The 21,110-nt window shown below is 40.3% G+C and overlaps 1 protein-coding gene across 16 annotated transcripts in view; it reads left to right on the forward strand.

Annotated features, from left to right (window-relative positions):
• Adam22 (ADAM metallopeptidase domain 22) overlaps window positions 1-21,110 on the forward strand; it is a 228,123-nt gene that overhangs the window by 125,656 nt on the left and 81,357 nt on the right. For all 16 annotated transcript variants that reach the window (XM_052720751.1, XM_052720752.1, XM_052720755.1 and 13 more), the window contains exon 5: window positions 13,774-13,856. In XM_052720751.1, coding sequence (XP_052576711.1) covers window positions 13,774-13,856 — 83 coding nt within the window. The remainder of the gene's footprint in view (window positions 1-13,773; window positions 13,857-21,110) is intronic.

A 21,110-nucleotide genomic window follows, 5' to 3' on the forward strand; every position in this document is an offset into this window, starting at 1 on the left:
AGATTACTTATACGCTTTTATTTGACTCATAAATTATTTTTATCTTTAGAAGTAACTTTCTATTGTTTAAAAATTTTTATATTTAGCATGTTTTAAAGTTCTGATCTTTTTTTTTTTTTTTTGGTTTTTCGAGACAGGTTTCTCTGTGTAGCTTTGCACCTTTCCTGGATCTTGCTCTGTAGACCAGGCTGGCCTCGAACTCACAAAGATCTGCCTGCCTCTGCCTCCCGAGTGCTGGGATTAAAGGCGTGCGCCACCACTGCCCGGCTCTGATCATGTTTTTGTTGGTTTGAAATTTTATCCCTTTGTTGTAAGTGCAGTCTACATGATATTGAGTCTTTAGAAGTTGGCCTGGTATTTAAAAGAAAAAGATTGGTACGCTTTGAGTTTCCAAAATAGTTTGTAAATCATTGACTGGGAAGGTACTCTGGTTCAAATCCCACTCCACCTCTGCCCACCCCCCCCACCCCCCCCGTTCCTTTGAAAGGAAAATAGCAACAGAAAGATGAATGATCAACTCATGCCCCATGACAGTTTCTGAATAAAAAGCACTTTTTTTTCCAGCACCTATGCAAACGTAAATACATACTTGCCTTTCTCCAGTGATGACACTTTGTGTCTGTGTCCTTCCTGGGTGACTCCACATCATTAGGGGTGGGGGAGAAGGGACTTGTGAATGCTTTAGGACTCGGGGTACAGGAGAGAAGAGAGGCACTGCAAGGGAACCTTCATTTGGCTGCTAGGAAGAATCTCTTTATCTTTCCTTCAAAGAAGTAGTCGATGGAAGAATGATAAAATGGAGGTAGAATTAAAGTGAAATAAATAGAGAGTAAAAGCAGACAGGAAAGCAATTTTCTTTTTCTTCATTACTTCAGATTCTCGTATAGTTACAACATTTCTATTATTATTTTACTTTACTTGTTTGTTTTTGTTTTATTAAGACAGGGTCTCATGTAAACAAGCCTGGCTTCAAACTGCCTATGTAGCCAAGGATGGCCATGGCTCTACTGTGCTGACCTTCCTGCCTGTACCTCTTACAGCCAGGCTTACAGAAGAGTGACACTGTGCAGGCCTCTCCCTTCCCTTCCCTTCCCCTACTCCTCCCCCTCCTCTCCCCGCCCCGCTCCCCTCCCTGCTCCCCTCTCCCCTCCCTTCCTTTTCCTTCCCTTCCCTTTATTGTTTTGTAAGAAAACAGTAACAAAAATAGTATTCTTCCTTTATTTTAGAGATAACAAATAGTTTTCTCTTGCTGTGTGTGTTCTTATCATCTTGTTCATATTTAAATGTCCAGTACAGCATGGGTTTCAGGTAATATATATCTTTTATGTTAAAAGCTCCAAGTGGAATAACCCATTTAAATTGTATTATTTATAAAAATGATACTATTTCCTGGAAATAGTTATAATTTCATGGGTTTATAATTACATAGTCAGTGTTATGTAGCCCACATTGATTTTTCCATTCTCCCAATTTAGAACCATATCTGAGTGAACCTGTTAAGAGCCGGCTCTGCATTACAGTACTTTATTACAGAGAAGCTCTTCGTGGGAACCTAAAATTATCATAGCCTTCTAAGACATTTGTTGTCTTTGTGGGTGTGTGATGATTACCTGACAACTGAAAAATAATTTCTCTTGACTGCTCTAGTTAAAAATAGTAACTTTGGAATCTCTGGTTGACTTAATAACAATGGAAGATCTGCTTTCCCATATTATTTGGTAAAAATCAATGAGCACTTTGTGTGGTGTGTGTGTGTGTGTGAGAATGTATGTGTAAGTGTGTATATGTGAGAGAGAATGTGTATGTGAGAGAGTATGTGTGTGAGTGTGTGTGTGTATGAGTGAGAGAATGTGTATGAGAGTGTATGTGTGTGTGTGTATGAGAATGTGTGTGAGTGTGTATGTGTGTGTGAGAGAGAGAATATGTGTGTATGAGAGTTAATGTGTATAAGTGTGTATCTGTGTGTATGAGAGAATGTGTGAGTGTATGTGTGTATGTGTATGAGTATGTATGTGTATATGTATATGTGTATGAGAGAATGTGTGTGAGAGTGTTTGTGAGTGTATATGAGCATGAGTATGTATGTGTGTGAGGTATGTGAATGTGAGTGTTTATGTGTGAGTGTGTATATGTGTGAATGTATGTGAGTGTGAGTATGTATGTGTGAGTGTGTATGTGTGTGAGTATATGTGAGTGTGAGTATGTATGTGTGTGTATGTGTGTGAGTGTATGTGAGTATGTTTGTGTGAGTGTATGTGTGTGAGTGAGTGTATATGTGTGTATAAGTGTGTATGTGTATGAGTGTATATATGTGTGAGTGTGTGTGTGTGTGTGTGTGTGTATGTTATATGCAGACGTACTCAGAGGAGTAGGGATTGAACTCAGGGTCTTACTCAATTGCTTTTCACTTTATACATTAAGCCAGGACCTCTCACTTGAACACAGAGCTCACTGTATTTGTGTGGGTTCTGGGATTTGAACTTCTGTACTTACAACTGCTGAGCTACCTTCCCAGCCTCTAACTGAAAATTGCTTTTCTTTTGAAAGATTTGTTAGTTTTGTTTGTGTGTGTGTGTGTGTGTGCTCGTGCCCATGTGAGTTTGTGTGCATCACCTGTGTGTACATGTCTAAGGAGGCCTAGGATGACTTGTAACTGGAGTTACAAGCAGTTGTGAGCCACCTGGTGTCGGGGCTGGGAAGCAAACCCAGGTCGTCTGCAAAGGCAGTAAGTACTCTTCATCACTAAACCATCTCTTCAGCCCCTAATTGGACAATGTTAAGTCAAGTTATAAGATACTAGAATAGCTGCTACAGGTTCAAGACTTAGATTAATCATGCTAGATTAGTAGTATTGTAGAAGAGACCTCGGCTTATAGAAGAAAAATATCTGAAAATTGTGAGTACAAAAACTTTCTTGGCTATGAAGAGGTGAGAAGTTGAAGAGTATTCACACAAAATTCATGTCCCCGGCACCTGTGGTTATGACTTTATCTGGAAACAGGAATGTTTCAGATGCCATCAGGTTTCCCTGAAGCCACACTAGATTCAGCAACGGGAGTCCTTGAAGGGAGGGAGTTCAGACAGAGATATGGTGACAGACACTCAGGAAAAGTTTGGTGTGAAGACCCAGGAAGAGATCTGGGGTTACACCAAAACAGTGAGGTTGTTGGCAGTCACTGGGATTAAGAAGCCAAGAAAGATTCCTTTGCCCTTAGCCTTCAGGGGAAGCATGGCTCTGCACACCTTCTCCTCAGATCTGGATCCAGGAATGTAAAGAATAAGTGTCTGTTCTCTTGATGCCACCCAGTTTCTGATCATTTGTTATGGCAACCCAAAGAAATTGCTACAGAAGAGATTTGTCTCTGTTTCGTTACAAGCAAGATAGAAACCATTTGTATATCTAGTGGAGGCCCCCGAGTCTTCACACAGGAGACAGGCTGAGTCCACATCTCTGGAAGTGCCCTGCATCGCAGAAGACTTTAGCAATCTGTTGCTCAGGGCACTCATGAGCTGGAGCTCCTGGGAGCCACCAGATCATAGTCTTCATACTTTATTTTCCATAACTGACATTAGCCAGGGGAAATCAGTAAAAGGAAAGACTCTTGGCCAACAATAAAAACAGATGTTAAGCTTGCTGTGCCCCTGGAGCCCATTTGTTGTTGTTTGAGCAGGAGCTCAGGAAGTTTTCTGCTTAGTTTTGGGACGTTCATCCTCTCCTAGTGGCGTTAAGCCCTTCCTTACCACTTTTGCTCATCTCACAGTGATTTTCTTAGTTCTGCCTGTTCCTTTTGGGTGGAAAATTTTGCTACAGTAATACTTTTATGTAGGTTTCTCTCTCCAATAGGATCCATGAATCTTTTTAAATGAAACTTTTATTTTTTGTCAGGTAGTTTTCACTCATTAGTTTTTTAAATGTTCTTTCTTTCTTTTCTTCCTTTCTTTCTTCTTTTCTTCCTTCCTTCCTTCCTTCCTTCTCCTCCTCTTTCCTTTTTATTGAGAATAGTTTCTTTTTTTGCCTTGCATAATATATTCTGGTTACATTTTATCATCTCTCTACTCATCCCAGTTCTCTCTACCTCCCCTTCCATCCAGATCCACCCCTGTTTCTCATTAGAAAAAAAAACAGGCTTCTAAGGGATAATAATAAAATAAAATATAATGGGATAAGACAAAAACAAATCCATTGGAACAGAAGAAAACAAACAGAAAGAAAAGAGCCCAGGAAAAGGCACACAAAACAGAGACATAGAGATCTACTTGTCTGCACACTTAGGAATCCCATAAAAAACTAAACTGAAAGTCATAATATATATTCAAAGGACCTATATATTTAAATAAAATGAAAATGAAGGAATGAGATTTAAAAAAAATCCCTGGCATCATGTTACGAGAAGAGGAACCTTCAATGGAGCCATTGAGTTTGTTTTCTGTGGCGGTCTACTGCCGGGCATGCTGCCTACCCTTAAGAGTAGTTTGTTTCCCTGGTGAGACTCACTTAGAGAAAACTAAATTTTCATTTGCAAGTCGTTGTCAACTTGAGATAGCTTCTGGGTTAGAGATGGGGGCATGGGTCTGCTTCTCCCTTTTGATCTAGGACCCCATCTGTTTTAGACTTGTGCGGGCCCTGTGCATGCTGGTTTTACCCTAGGTCCCTGCGTTATCTAGTCTCAGGTTCTTGGTCGCTCGAACAGTGTTAGGTATGGGTTCCTTCTCACAGAGTGGGCTGTAAGTCAAATCAGATGTTGATTGGTGACTGCCACAAGCTTTCACCACCATTGCACTAGCATTTCTTACAGACAGGACACCATTGTAGATCGAAGGGGTTGTGGCTGGCTTGGTGTTTATGTTAAGCTTTTGGTAGCTTGCAGAGTGCCTTCCTGTACCAGAGATGCTGGGACATAGGGGTGAAGGCTCTGTAGGCAGCAGCTTGACTTCTCCATGTTCAATGAGTTGTATAGGTGTTGTCTTCAGCAGTGGGGCTTTGCTGTCAGTTTGTGGAGAGCAACTCATAGTCTTGGCAATAGTCTGGGTTGTTTGGGGGATCATGGGACCCCTTTGGCCAATTATATATAACCCAGTTCTGGTACTAGGAGCTTTATTTGGTGACTACAGATGTCCAGTTGGGGCTCTGCCTCCCCATTATTTGGCAATTTCATTTAGATCCCTATCATATATCTATATTTTTCAAGAAGCTTCTCTTGTATTAGGTTTTTATAACACACCTCAAATGGCTCTGAATTTTAATTGCTTCTTCCCGTGTTCCCTCCCCTTCCCTCCTCTTCTAGCTTTCTCTTTACTTGATCCTCCCATTCCAGTCCCCCCACATCCATCCATAACTATCTATTCTATTTCCATCTCCTAGGGAGATCTATTTGTCCACCTCTAGTCCCTTACTCTATACCTAACCTCTGGGGGTCTACAGATTGTAGCTTGGTTATCATTAACTTAACAGCTAATATCCACTTGTAAGTGGATAAATACCATATTTGTCTTTCTGGGTCTAGTTTACCTCACTCAGGATGATTTTTTTTCCTAGTTTCATCCATTTACCTGCAAATTTCATGATTTTTTTTAATGGCTGAGTAACATCCCACTGTGTAAATGCACATTTTCTCTATCCATTCATATGTTGGGGGACATCTAAGTTGTTTTCAGTGTCTGTCTATTATGAATGGAGCAGCAATGAACATGTTTGAGCAAGTGTCTCTGTGGTAGGATGAAGTGTCCTTTAGGTATATGCCCAAGAGGGGTAAAGCTGGATCTTGAGTTAGACCGATACCCATCTAGACCGATTGCACCTGGGAATCAGCCGCATGACCCACAGTGGCTGTACAAGCTTGCACTCCCAGCACAATGAGTGTTACCTTACTCCATTTCCTCACCAGCATGACCTCACTGTCATTTTTTAAAATCGATCTTTGCCATTCTGAAGGGTATAAGATGAAATCTCAAAGTAGTTTTGATTTGCATTTCCCTGATGAGTAAGGATGTTGAACATTTGTTTCTCAGCCATTTGAGTTTCTTCGATTAAGAATTCTCTGTTTAGATCTGTACCCCACTTTTTAATTGGGTTCTTTGTTTTCTTGATATCTAGTTTTTTGAGCTCTTCATACATTTTGGATATTAGCCCTCCTTCATAGATGATTGCTACATGGTCCCAGTCTCATCAATAAATATAAAACTAGTACAGAACAAAGATGTAGCATATACAAAGTCCTGAGTCCAGTCCCTAGGACCAAAAAGTAATAAAAATATTTTCAAAATCCTCACTCCAAACAGTTCTCTCTCTGTGTCTGTCTCTCTCTCCTTCTTTTCTTCCCTCCCTCCCTCCCTTTCTCTCTCTCTCTGTCTCATTTTGATACTGGACTTTTCTATATAGTTGCAGCTGGCCTGAAATTTCCAACCCTTGTGCCTCTGCTCTGCTAAGTGCTGAGCTTCCCAGTGCACATCTGACTTTTGAATTAGTCATAACAAAGAATGAGACTCCTAGCTCAGGGGACACTGTAGCATCACTCACTCAGGAAATGCGACCTCTCTCTCTTTTCTTGCCTCCTTTCATCTCTCCCTCCCCCTACACACATGCACACACATATGGACTTTGTGTTTTTCAGTATGGAATCCCCCATATCCCCTGGTGAGGCATCGTAAGTAGCTATGTTGCCTGTTTTACTGATGAGCAAGCTGAGGTTCACAAGATGTCTCTCTTTAAAAGAATGCTTGGGAATATGAATGTACATCAGGAATCTGCTAATCTGAAAGAGGCATGGTCTGCCTGACCAAATAAGACAGAAACAGGAATACAGGAAGAGAAGATAAAGTGCAGATTTAAAAATTACAATATCTAGGAAAGGAGGGGAAATAGGAGAAGCAGGGAGTCTGAAAAGGCTTTTGGTGAGTGTGACTCTGGCCCCTATGGAAGGGGGAGAAGTTACTGAATTTCCATTGGAGGATCCAGGGGGCAAATGGCTGTGATCTTGATGCTGTGCTCCTGTGGGTTTCCTACTGTGAGTTTTCGTCATTTTATAATCCAGGCTGTGTGACTTCCTTTTGTGTTACCATCTCATCTTGTTTATAATGAATTATATTTTTCTTTTGAGATCTTGTGGGCTGACTAATAAAAGTACTTGTGTGACTTTGAATTTTATAAATAAGTGATTGTTTTGAATTTCCTAGAATAAAAATATTCAGGAAGTTTTTTTTTATCCAAATAAACCAGTAAATAGACCCAAAGGTGGGGGGTCTTCTTTAAATAGTACTATCTAATTAGTTAAATTAACATCTGCACTATTATGACTGTGTTATTGTGTCAAGCAGTGTGAAGAAAGATTCAAGCACAATGGATTTATTTCTTGAACAAAATGACAGGAAGGAAAAGGCATTATGACTGGCAGCCAGACGTAGAGCCCATCTCTGTGAGGATACGCTGCCTTTTCTCCTTTTCTTCAGCATCTGCCTTAGGTTATTATGTATGATATGTGATACCTACTTCCCCAGCAGCTGGCTCCTTAAAGTCATAGGAAGGTCTGGAGAAACTTTACACCTGGTTAGATTTGAGAAAGTTGATGTTAGTCAGTGGGTGTTATTGAAACATAGGATTCTAATTGTGTGTGTGTGTGTGTGTGTGTGTGTGTGTGTGTGTGTGTGTGTGTGTGTGTGAGAGGGCAACTTCTAGGAGTTGGTTCTCTCCTCCTACCTTGTGGGTCCTGGGGATTAAACTCTGGTCCTCAGGTTAGGCAGCCCATGCCTCCTCCCCATGCCATCTTGCTGATACAAAACACATAACTTTAAGTAGAATGCAGTTTCTTATGTTCAACTGCAATGTATAGTATAACATAGATACAAATGTATAGAAGTATAGTTATATTTGTCTCTAATTTATTGAAATTTAAAATGCACTTGCTGTTTGGCTGACTGGGTCAATGTTTATTAACCCTATGTATAGACTGTCACAAGTTCATATAAATACATGAAAAGAGTGTTTGCTGCATCATTGTTTATGATAGCAAAAATTTATCCAACTGTGTGTTCGGACAGGCCTGTCATGAATTATTTTTCATCCCACAGTGGGACATCATGCCATCATTGAAAGAATGAGTGTTGATATAGGAAGATGTCAAGATTGTTTTAAGGGAAAAAGAAATCAGGCAGAATGTTGTAAATAATATAAAACCACTTGTGTATTGAAAAGGATTTTTTGTTTGTTTTATTTAAAATTTTTTTCATGCAGTATAATTTGATCATGTTTTCTCCTACCTCAACTCCTCCCATTTCCTCCCCACCTCCTCCCCACCCAACTTCATGTTCTTCCTCTCTCCTTTGAAAAAAAAACCCCACAAAACACAAAAACTGAAATCAAAACAAGCAAAAAAACTAGTAAGACAAAAAAATAAGAAAACCCCCTCCCCCTCCCACACACACAAAAGAAAAAAACCATGGAGTTCACTTTGTGTTGGCCTGCTACTCTCGGACGTGGCGCCTGCCTGGAGTGTGGTTGATACACCCAAGGATGGTCCATTGTTTAAAAAAAAAAAAATGGAGTTTACCACTGATAGCAGGTATCATCAATTACAAATAGCCTCTTAGTCAGGGGTAGCACTTTGTGTTCACTTCCCCTCTCAGTGCTGGGTCCCCTTCTGGCTTGAACCTGTGCAGGGCTTATGAACCCTGCCACAGTCTCTGTGAGTTCTTAGGTGCATAAGTCCTGTTGTGTCTGGAAGGTATCTATTACCTCTGGCTCTTACAATCCTTTTGTTGCCTCTTCTGCTTAGATCCCTGAGCCTTGAGAGGAGAGGTTTGGTGAAGATATCCCATTTAGGACTGAGTAATCCAAAGTCTTTCAATCTGCATATTATATAGTTGTGCATCTCTTTGTTAATCATGATATGCTGCAAGAAGAAGCTTCTAGTTGAGTGATGCACCAATCTATGGGTACAACAATATGTCTTTAGGGGCCATTTTATTGCAGAATAATAGAAGGTTTTCCCCTAGGCCTATGACGTATCTACTGTCAGGTTTTTAGCCATGTTAGCAGTGTCAGGTATGCGTTTCACCTCATGGAGCAGGTCTTTAATCCTATGAGGAAGTGGTTGGTTAACCCCCTAACACTTGTGCCGTTCTTGCACCAGTATATCTTGTAGGTTGTTTCCTGTTACAGGTCACAGTGTTTGCAGTTAGCTGAGTGATATTAATGATTATTCTTCTCTGGTAGCATGCAAAGTGCCTCCCAGTGCCAAATGCTAGTCAGCAGGGGTTATGCTTCTAGTTGGGCACCAGCTCAACTTCTCCATGTTTGATGGCATAAATAAATGTGGGCTCCAGCCACAGGGCCTTACCATCAGGTTGTAACCAGCAGCATTGGCCATAGCCTGTGATGTTCAGGGAGAGTATATGGGACTCTTTTGCCCAGAAACTCAGCAAGATATAAACCTTTTTTTTTTTTTTTTTTTTTTTTTTTTTTGCACTGGAAGTTTTACTTGGTGGCATAAGGTATCTAGTTGGGACATTGTCTTCCCATTATATGATGACTCAATTAAATTCCTCTCCACATATTTTAGGGAACTTCTACAGGAGGAGGTTTCCATATGGTTTTAGGTGTCCCTCCCCATATTCCCTCCTTTATCCTGCTCTCCCATCTCCTTCCCCTTATCTCTCCTATTCTAGTTTCTCCTATATCTCTTCATAACCTGTGTTCTATTTCCCCGTCCTTGGAAGACCCTCTCTTCCTCTCTGGTCCCTTACTAGGTACCTAACTTCTGTGATTATTTGGATTGTAGCACATATATTGAAAGCTTAAAAGTTAACATTCAAATATAAGAGAAAAACGTGTATTTTATAAGCAGTATAGGGATCATAGCATTTCTTTTAGGATTGATATTAGAATTTAATCCTTATATAAATATTCTGTATACACATAGCATATTCCTAATATGGTACACAAACTATTTCAAAAAAGCTATTTGTTTTTGGTGGTATGACTTGCACAGTGTACATAAGGGATGCAATTTTGCTCTTTACCATAAAGAGTATAAATTTGTGGTAATATTTTATTTGTGCTCTAACAAATAAAGCTTGACTTGGGATCAGAGGACAAAGCCAGCCACTTTATTAAACATAGAGGTCAGGCAGTGGTAGCACACACCTTTAATTTAGCATTTCAGGAGGCAGAGATTCATCTGGATCTCTGTGAGTTCAAGGTCACATTGGAAAAAGAACCAGGCATGATAGCACACACCTTTAATCCCAGCGCTAGTTAACCATAGAGGTCTGTAGGTATGTACAGACAGACAGGAAGTAATATAGCTGGGCAGAAAGAGGAAGTGAGATGGCAGGGCACAGAAAGGTATTTAAGGTGTGAGTATACAGGAAGTAGCACTCTTGGGCTGAGGATTTCCTAGTGGTAAGAACTTATGGCTGACTTGTTCTTCTATTCCTCTGATCTTTCAGCTTTCACCCCAATATCTGGCTCTGGGTTTTTTATTAATAAGTCTGTTTAGCAATTCGTGTTACATAAATTCTTAGCACTTTTATCCTAAATGTATGTCATTTAAAAATAACAGACAGAATACTCCGTAAAATATAAAAGTATTTGGTCATTTGTGTTAGTAATAGAGTATAAATGAATTAAAATGCTTCATTAACATTAAAGTCTCTGGTTTGGAATAATAGATATTATCAGACATTTTGAAGGAAAATGAACTTCCTTACTTCCTCATTTATTTATTTGCTTATTTACTTTTATGTTTATGGGTATTTTGTGTATGTTTGTGCATCATGTGCATGTGGTGCTTGTAGTGTCAAGAAGAGGGCACCAGATCCCCTGGAACCAGGGCTACAGATGCTTGTAACCACATGGGTGCTGGGAATTGAACCCAGGTCTTCTGCTAGAGCAGCTAGTGTTCTTAGCCACAGAGCCACCTCTCCTGCCTCCCCCGCTTCTTCGTTTGAATAATTGTTGATTTATGCTAAATAGCATCTGAGAAATTTATAATGCTAAAATGAGTTCTTACCATTATTTGGAAGTGTTACATATGCTACCAATAAGGGCCTTATTCAACTGTAATAGCCCAGGCTGAGGAGGTTTGTGCTCCTCTTTCCAGAGTCATGGAAACATTCAATAATGCGTCAGCCACACTGCGTTCCTCTCAGCATTTGCAATGTTTTTTTTTTGGTTTTTAGAGACAGGGTTTCTCTGTGTAGCTTTGCGCCTTTCCTGGAACTCACTTGGTAGCCCAGGCTGGCCTCGAACTCACAGAGATCCGCCGGCCTCTGCCTCCCGAGTGCTGGGAAGCATTTGCAATGTTAGGCTTTTGTACAGACCGGCTCTGATCATATGCTGTTTTTTGATAGACTCCTATTATTTTCTGAATTGGAAATTAATGGAAGATTGTTTTCAATTATCTAATCATCTAACTCTCCTCCAATGTAGTAGGGGGATATTCTTTAAAAAAATGAACCATTTGACTTCCTTATAATTATACAATGACATGTTTCCAGAGTGGGTATTTAAAAACCTTTAAAAACTTATAAAATATTTCTTGTGGCTTATTCTACTGGCACATCTCCTCACACAGTAGTTGCTGACTTCTACTCTTTTCTAATCTGAAACCATAATTATTGTTATCATCTTCCTGCTTTTTTCTCTCTTCATGTCTTATTGTTGACTTCTGAGACCTCTGAGGAAAAAAAAAATCTGTGTTTGGGTTGATTACTGTGGAGTTGAAAACAACACTTTACAAAGAACTTTCTCTCTCTGTCCGTGTCCAGGCCACCTCATTGACTGTTGACCTTTTTTTGTATGGTCCATATGAATGAAACTAGTGTTCTGATTTCGGGTATAACCAGATGTGTCCAGAAAATAAGAACTATCCGAATCATGTGTTTGCTTAAACATTTGAAATGGAATATATGGACAGTTCACCATTCTTATAGCCCAATGGAGAATATTTGTATTCTGTCCCGAGAAGTAATAGAGTAGAATAAGAGAAAAAATGTGAAATAAATCAGTCTAGGAGAAAACTTAGACTTGGAGTGCACAAATCACAATTCTGGATCCAACTCATAAGTAGTGTTGAGAAAAGAATACGGGATTTGTAGTCATCTAAAGTTTGCTTCTCTACTTGGCAACTTCGAGGGTGGACAGACAGCCTTGAGTCTTAAAAGTTATAGCCTTTCAGAAAGCACAGTGGTGGAGCCCAGTTCCAACTGATACATCTACAAAACACTCCTGCGCCTAAGGCTCAGGGAACATTGTGGGAAGATTTTAAGAGCCAGAGGATCACGGAGTTTGCTGTGAGATTGTTTTTCATAATATTAGAAGCTAAACCCATGAAGACTCACCACATGAATCCTTAACTGAGACCTGAATAAGGATAAGATGAGTAGGCATACCACTTACAAGCTGGGTAATTAACTATAGGCCAGAAAGAGGAGGTCAGGAAGGTGGTTGGAAAGTTTTCTTTCTGGCCTGAAGTTGGCCATTGCTGGGGGTTATAGAATGTTAAGGTGATCAGTAACATCTTAATATTACTTGGGGTTCATTGGGCAGGGCAGTCAAGAATCTAGGGGAACAAGTTAATTTTCTTCTAGAAGGCAAATTACTGGAATTGTCACAGTTCAGCCAAAATGGAGGAGTTCACAAAATGCGGTTGCCCTGGCCAACAGGAGGGTCAGGGACTGTGCGCTGCCATTTTACTGGGACTCTCCAAATCAGAGTGTTCCCAGCTACTATGAAATTATCTCAGGAGTAGTGGCATCAGGCCTTTAGTCCCATTGCCTCCTGTGCCTTCTTATTGTTCCTTGTTTACTCGTCAAGCTCTGGGTATTTTAAATAAACTTAGTCCTTAAGGTAGACTCACGCGGGTAACATTTCTACTTTGTCTACTCATTCCATCCATCCTTCCTATTCACTCTTTTTTTTTTAAAATCTCAGAATATCAATTTAATGACAGGCTTTCTGCTACCGAATAAATAAATGAATAAATAAAAGGTGATTTAGAGCAGAGTTTTCAAACTTTTATGTGCACATAAATCACCCACAGACGGTGTTAAAATGCAGACTCTGATGCGGTCGGTCTGCTGCAGCCAGGGTTCTGTATTTCTAAGAGGCTCCATGGTGCTGTGCTCTGTGGACCATTCTCTCAATATCAAGTATTTAAAGACAGCATCATAGGATGCCAGATCATCTGTGTACTGTTTCCTTTCCAGTCATGTTTAAAGAAATGAGTTCCTTAGTTGAATTCAGTTGATGTGTCCAGTTGCAGAGGAAACCACTTTAAACTACCTGAAGACTGTTAGAAAGAAGGCAGTTCCAAATTGGAGAAAGAACAATATAAACTGGATATGAACACCACAAAAACAGATGTTTTCCTATATCACAGCAATCCAGTGACTCTCAGATGATTCCAGCCTCCTTTTGCTAAGCTGAATGTTAAATGACCACTGCAGTGTTGCTCAGAACTGAATCTCTCTGACCTGGGAGAGAGCTTATTAAACCTATCCCAGTGCATGGGCCACACACTTATCTCAGAGCTTGACTGCTGTAACACCTGCATGAAAGCAAAGCGAAGTCCATCTTTGTTCTCCTGCCTTTTCATTTGGCATCTGCTCAGTAGGCACATTTATGAATAATTCTGTTGGAGTTGACTGGGTAATGCTGATCTGGGTAATTAAACACTGCAGAGTATATGGAAGTCCCGCGTGAGAATGCTTCTGTGTAAGCGACATGGCAGAGTGTCCCGGGCTGGCCAGGCTCATGCCCTCTCTTTCTGTTTCCAGGGAGGAGAACACTGTTACTACCAGGGCCAGATCCGAGGAAACCCTGGCTCATTTGTTGCCCTGTCCACATGCCATGGACTCCAGTAAGTGCCACATAAGTTATTTATACATTTGCTATTTCAATAACTTTCCTTTACGTTTAATGTACTAGTAAAATTTAGAGTTTCAGGATGTACTAGTAAAATCTTAGAGTTTCAGAAGCCAGAGGCTTTTACATTATGCTGCCATACAGTGATACTTGGAGACTTTTTCTAGTTTCATCTAGATCCAGACAGGAGTGGCTTGGGTAACTTGGTTTTCTGTTTCTGGGGATGATTAGTCCCTCAAAACCAATTCAGTCCTCCACTCGTTCTTGATTTGAATTTTTATATTTTCCTGAAATGATAGAAATTCTAGCAGATGAAAATTCATGGCTCTTTGCACAAAGACAAAGGCTGCAGATGACCTCAGAAGCTCTGTTTACAGCAGGAACCCACATAGCTCACAGCAGCCGTGGGAGGGTACACCCACGCTCATGGAGCTCGGAAGACAAGTTTGTCCTTCCTTGCTTCCTTTCTCATGACCTTCACATCACAGAATGCTTGTTGATGGTGAACATGGGAATACACCTCTCTCCATCCTGTCCATGATGGTGATACCCACAGGGCCATTTTCTATTTGTTTTCTGGCCTCTTGAAAACTACCAGTCCAACCCCAAGCATTCTGTTTAGACCGAATTGCTCCATTCCTTCTGGCTTATTTTACTTTGTTTGCACAGAGTGAGCTAAGACTTAATTACTTTTATGTTTCGTTGGTAGATATCCTTTTTGTCATGAGTTGGAAATGTAGCCTTTTCCGTCTAATAAACTGTTACTATGAATCTGCTCTGTACCAGGCACTAGAAATGTTAAGGCAATTTTAGCATGTGTGAGTCCTGAGACCTCAGTGTAGTGTGCAGGGCAAATGTAGCCTGGCTTCATCTTGTGGAATATGATAGGTATATTTAAGTATATTTGTTTTATTTGAGAAAGGAAAAAAACCCACACCAGGGCCAAGTCTAAGCTGAGGATTGGCACTGGAGGACAGTAGAGAGAGCATGAGAGCTCCGAAGGTGTGTCACGTGCAGCAGGTGGAGTGGGCCCTGTGGCGTGCTTTGAGAGAATCTTCCAGTGGATCTTAGATCTTAAATCTACAGTGGCAATGGAATGAGAAGGGGTGGAGAGTCTGGCTAGTGGCCCAAGTGACAGCGCTGGCCAAGCTCTGGGGAGAGGTATGTTAGAGAGAAGCTGCCAGGGTAAGTGAATGACCAGAGGAGTGAGGATGTGTGCCTGCTTAATGCAAAGCTTCTATTTGCTGCTTATGATAAATAAATGCATATTTGTTTTGCATATGTTCCTTGAGTAAAGAGAGATTATTAAAGACATGGCATCTTTGCTTATTATTCAGGCCTTGATTTTCTTACCAGATGAAAGAAATGTTGAAATCATTTTCATTGTAAAAGCAGTGTAACTAATCTCAACACAGGATGGCTGTAGGCTAGGGATATTATGTTTGACCTTGCTGACATTTATAACAGCAAATGTGTGTTGGAAGGAAGAGTGAAAATATAAGAAACCTTTTCCTGTCTCTCTCTTTCTCTTAGAATCTCAGCCCCCGTCACAATGTGAGCATTGTGCTCACTGCTTTTTAATTTGCTTCCCAGTTTCCCAAATGGACAGTGTTGTGAGTCCCAGGAGGGAGCTATGAGCCCCTTTTGTGGGCTCTACTAGGCACGAGAATCTAAGAACAACAGCTGGGTTCTACCTCCCACAGTCCTTTAAGGAAGGTGAGAACAATGCCTTTCAGGATCGTGCCTCAGTTGCTTTAAGTTAGTATATTTTATATCTACCTTTAAAAACTCTTTCACTTAAAACTAAGTGAAGTGAAATTAATAGAAAATTCACAATGTGTCTACAAGTACTGACAGGATTGTGCTCACCTGTGTTTGGGCTTTCTTAGATGGTAGAAGCATGTTTTGTACTTTTGTTACTGATGAACTATATTGTCATCATGATTTTACTTTTGAACACAATTGCTTCCAGCAATATTTTGGAGGAATATTGCTAAACATTAAAGGAGCTAGGTTATCTCAGTTATAATGGTTTAGGTATAAGCTATATTACTTCATGCCTAATTCATCTATTATGAATGACCAAGTACATACTGAGGTTTATTCATGTTTCTGATTCATTGCATTTAGTTGAAGAACATAAAATGGGAAAGATCATATTAATAAGCTTTTCTCATAGAGTCTATGAGAGTACATTTATACAAATTCAAAGGATTAATAGGCAATATTTTGATCCATGTAAGCTTGATGTTATCACAAAATCTTGTAACTATGGGAACCTAGAAAGATGAAATCAAATATAAGTTTATTGCCCTCTGGTGGAACTTTGTAAGAATGGCTGCTGTTTTCTTTCAAAGTCTTATTTTAATTCACTTTTATAACTATTTAGCTCAACTGTTCCATAATGACTTGGTTCTATCTATAGGGTTTAATTATTACAGGCTTAACTTATGCAAAATTTATGTTATACTGTAAAGCTGTCAATTCTCAAAGCAAATGAAACAGCTGTTTTATTATTATTATTATTATTAATTATTAGGCTATTAGTAAAAGCATGTTGTTATGAGGAATCAGAATTTTCTTTTTTATCTTTTAATTTTTTTATTATTCTCTTATACATTACATCCTGACCACCACCTCTCCCTCTCCTCTTAGTCCTGCCCCCAACCTCCCCTCTCCCCCAGATCAATTTCTCCTCCATGTCCTTAAAAAAAAGAGCACACCGAGGTGGTAGTGGTATATGCCTTTAATTCCAGCACTTAAGAGGCAGAGGCAGGCAGATATTTGTGAGTTTGAGGCCAGCCTGGTCTACAAATCGAGTTCTAGGACAGCCAGGGGCACACAAAGAAATACTGTCTTGGAAGGAAAAAAAAAAAAAAGCAGGCCTCCCAGGGATATCAACTGAATGTGGCAAAACAAATTATAACAAGACTAGTCACAAACCCTCCTATCAAGGCTGGATGGGACTTCAGTAGGAGGAAAAGGGTCCCAAGTCAAACAAAAAGAGTCAGAGACACCCTCCACTCCCATTGTTAGGAGTCCCATAGGAACACCAAGTTATACAGCCATAACTTCTTTTTTTTTTTTTTTTTTTTTTTTTTTTTTTTTGAGACAGGGTTTCTCTGTGTAGCTTTGCGCCTTTCCTGGAACTCACTTGGTAGTCCAGGCTGGCCTCGAACTCACAGAGATCCGCCTGACTCTGCCTCCCGAGTGCTGGGATTAAAGGCGTGCGCCACCACCGCCCGGCACAGCCATAATTTCTATGCAGAGGATCTAGATCAGAACCATACAGGGTCTGTGATTGTTGCTTCAGTCTCTGTGAGCCCTGTTGAGCTCTGCTTAGTTGATTCTGTGTGCCATGTTCTGGTGTCTTTGACCCCTCTGGCTCCTACAATCATTCCTCTCCCTCTTCTGTGGGGTTCCCCTGGTTCCACCTAATGTTTGGCTGTGGGACTCTGCATCTGCTCCCATCAGCTGCTGGATGATGCCCCTCTGATGACAATTGGGCTAGGTGATTATCCATGAATATAGCAGAATATCATCAGGAATCATTTCATTGACTTTTTTTTTTTTTTTTAGCCAGTAATGTTTGGTTCCATCTTGGGTTTCTAGGCTGTCCAGCCTCTGGTTCCTGGACATCCAGGCCAACCAGGCATGGGCTCCCTCTTGTGGCTTGGGCCTCCAGTTGGATCAGACTAGTTCTGCGCCATCAGCCACCATTACCTCAACGTGTCTTGCAGGCAGGAGAGATTGTAGGTCGAAGATTTTGAGGCTGGGTTATGTCCCAGTCCCACTTCTGGGAGCCTTGCCTGGTTATAGAAGATGACCAGTTTGGGCTCTGTTTTCCTTATTACAAAGAGGCTTGCAAGGGTAACTCTTGTGGATTCCAGGGATTTTCTGCACTAGGTTTCTACGTCACCCCCCCCCCCCCCAGTCTTCCCCCAATTCCAGTCCTCCCTCCGTCCCACCCGTGCCTGATCCCTCTTGTTCCCTTCCCCCCAACTCCCAGTCCACCCATAAAATCAGGTGTCCATAGGTGTATGGACCTACGTCTGGGTCTTCAATTCAATTCCATTGATCAACCTGTCTATTTTTATGCCAATACCTTGTGGTTTTTATTACTATATCTCTGTAATACAGCTTCGAATCAGGGATGGTAATACCTCTGGATGTTCTTTTATTGTACAGGATTGCTTTAGCTATCTGGGGTTTTTTGTTTTTCTGTATGAAGTTGAGTATTTCCCTTTCAAGGTCTGTTGGAATTTTGATGGGGATTGTGTTGAATCTGTAGATTGCTATTGGTAAAGATGACCAGTTTTCCTATGTTAATCCTACTGATGGCAGATCTTTCCATCTTCTGATATCTTCTTCAATTTCTTTTTTCAAAGACTTACAGGTTTTACTGTAGGGGCCTTTCACTTGTTGGTTGGAGTTACCCCAGGATACTTGATATTATTTGTGGCTATGTGAAGAATATTGTTTCCCTGATTTCTTTCTCAGCAGGTTTGTCATTTGTTTATAGAAGGGCCACTGATTTTTTTTTTGAATAGTTTTGTATCCAGCCACTTCACTAAAGGTATTTATCAGCTGTAGGAGTTACCTGATAGAATTTTTGAAGTTGCTTATGTATACTCACTGCAGACTGCAAAAATATGTAAAGTAGGAATTCGGCTGATTATGACAACTATACCTTGGCCAGAGGATGAGGCCAAGACTCAAGGAGTCTTGGTGATGCTGGTTTTTTATTATTAGCCACCTCCTGCTATGAATTTCTTGAGTGCTTTTGTAGCTTTTCCATCATCCATTGGACACAATTTCCCTGTACAATTAAAGTGTTTGTATAACTTGCTCTAACTGTGCTAACAACCAACTCAGTCAAAATCCCTAATTTCAGGCCTTTCTGTAATTATCGTCATTAGCAGCATCCGGCCAGGACCATCCCTGGATAGATGAAAGTGTCTTATCAGAGATACCTCCCAAACTCTCTGGGAACAGACTGAGTATCTGCTTGAGAAGGCCTGGTGGATGTGCTAATTAAGCTTAACTTTCCCCTTTTCCAAATGGTATCTCTAGTTTTAGATATCCTTTTTAACAATTACCAGGTGCATCTAGCTGTGATGGAAGTTTTCTAGCCAAGATGCCCAGCCACCAAGTGCACTCCCCCGCCCTGCCAGAAAAAGGCAGGAGCTGAGATAGCTTGGATAGATAAGGGGACCAAAGGAAAAAAGGCAGTTTTATTTTCATCCATGACCTAGTGACTTATAGGTTCTATAGGTTCTTAACATTTCAACTAACCACTTCTAAGAATATAGTTTGAGCACATAAATCCCCTTTGCTCAGATTAGCCAAACTTAGTCCTTAGTTGATTCATTTCCCCATTAATCACTTCCCTTTTGGGTTGTAAATATAGCTGATAATTACCACTTTTTTGTGTGGATCTTTTTGCCCCTCATTTTGACCCTGAGGGAATTCAAGCCTGGTGACCTTGCCTTAGCAAGGGCATTGCTATTGCAGGGGTATATAACTGTAAACCTCAGAGACTTGGGAGAACTAGATTGGAAGACTAGAAGAGAGAACTAGAAGGACAAAATGGAAGATGAAGAAGAGCCAGATGGGGAAGAACTAGGTGGGTAAGAACAAAATGAGAAAGAAGACCAAGATGAGGCCGAACTAAAATGAAGGAATTAAAATAGCACTTAGAAGGAAGAGCAGAAAAAGGTGGAGAGTATTAGGCAAGAAAGGAGCAATTTATGAGAGCAGAAAAGAAGCTGTGCAGAGAGAGAACTGACTCGGAAGAATAAAATGTATGGACTAAAGAGTTTTGAGTACATAGATTCATTTCATATCATCTAAGATTAGATTATCAGCTGGTTGTAGATTCTTCCACGGACCCTGGGAGAGGGCTATCGAGGAGCTGGATTCCAATAGTCCTCGTTACGTACTGTCATATCATCTGCAAGTAACAATGCTTTCAGCTATTCCTTTCCAATTTGTATCCGCTTGATCTCCTTCTGTTGCCTTACTGCTCCAGCTAGAACTTAAATTACTATATTGAATGGATATGCAGAGAGTGGACAGCCTTGTCTTGTTCCTAATTTTAGTGGAATTGCTTTGAGTTTCTCTCCATTTAATTTGATGTTGGCAATCAGTTTGCTGTAAATTGCCTTTTTTTTTTTAATGTTTAGGTATGTCCCTTTTATCTCTGATCTCTCCAAGACTTTTATCCTGAAAGGTTGTTGGATTTTGTCAACTTTTTTCTGCATCTAATGAGACTATCATGTGGCATTTTTTCTTTCAGTTTATGTATATGGTGGATTATATTGACTGATTTTCATATGTTAACTATTCTTTCATCTCTGGGATGAAGCCTACTCAATCATGGTTGATGATCTTTTTGATGCTGTTCTTGGAATTGGTTTGCGAGTATTTTAGCATTTATGTTCATGAAGGAAATTGGTCTGTAACTCTCTTTCCTTGTTGAATCTTTGTGTCATTTGGTTATCAGGGTGATTGTGGCCCCATAAAGTGAATTTGGCAATGTTACTTCTGTTTCCATTTTGTGAAATAATTTGATAAGTATTGACATTAGCTCTTCTTTCCAATTCTGGTAGAATTCTGGGCTAAAAGCACCTGGCCCTGGGTTTTTTTTTTTTTTTTTTTTTTTTTTTTTTTTTTGAGAGACTTTTAATGACTGCTTCTAAAGGGTTATAGGTCTATTTAAATTATTTATCTGATCTTGATTTAACTTTAGTAAGTGGTATCTCTCAAGAAAATTATCTGTTTCTTTTAGATTTTCCAATTTGGTGGAGTATAGGTTTTTAAAATATGACCTAATGATTCTTTGGATTTCCTGGGTGTCTGTTGTTATGTCCCCCTTTTCATTTCTGATTTTGTTATTTGGATATTCTCTGTGTGTCTTTTAGTTAGTTTGGATAAGGGTTTGTCTATCTTGTTGATTTTTCTCAAAGAACTAACTCTTTTATGCCTTAGTTAGGGTTTTGATTGTGCCAACGAAACATCATGACCAAAAAGCAAGTTGAGGAGGGAAGGGTTTGTTTGGCTTACACTTCAGCATTGCTGTTCCATCACTGAAGGAAGTCAGGACAGGAACTCAAACAGGGAGGATCCTGGAGGCAGGAGCTGATGCAGAGGCAATGTAGGGGAGCTGCTTACTGGCTGGTTTCCCATGACTTGCTCAGCCTGCTTTCTTACAGAATCCAGGTCCAGCAGCCCAGGGATGGCACCACCC

The sequence above is a fragment of the Peromyscus californicus genome, unplaced genomic scaffold, assembly GCF_007827085.1.
Source record: "Peromyscus californicus insignis strain IS unplaced genomic scaffold, ASM782708v3 Scaffold_6__1_contigs__length_162567912, whole genome shotgun sequence".
Lineage (NCBI taxonomy): Eukaryota > Metazoa > Chordata > Mammalia > Rodentia > Cricetidae > Peromyscus > Peromyscus californicus.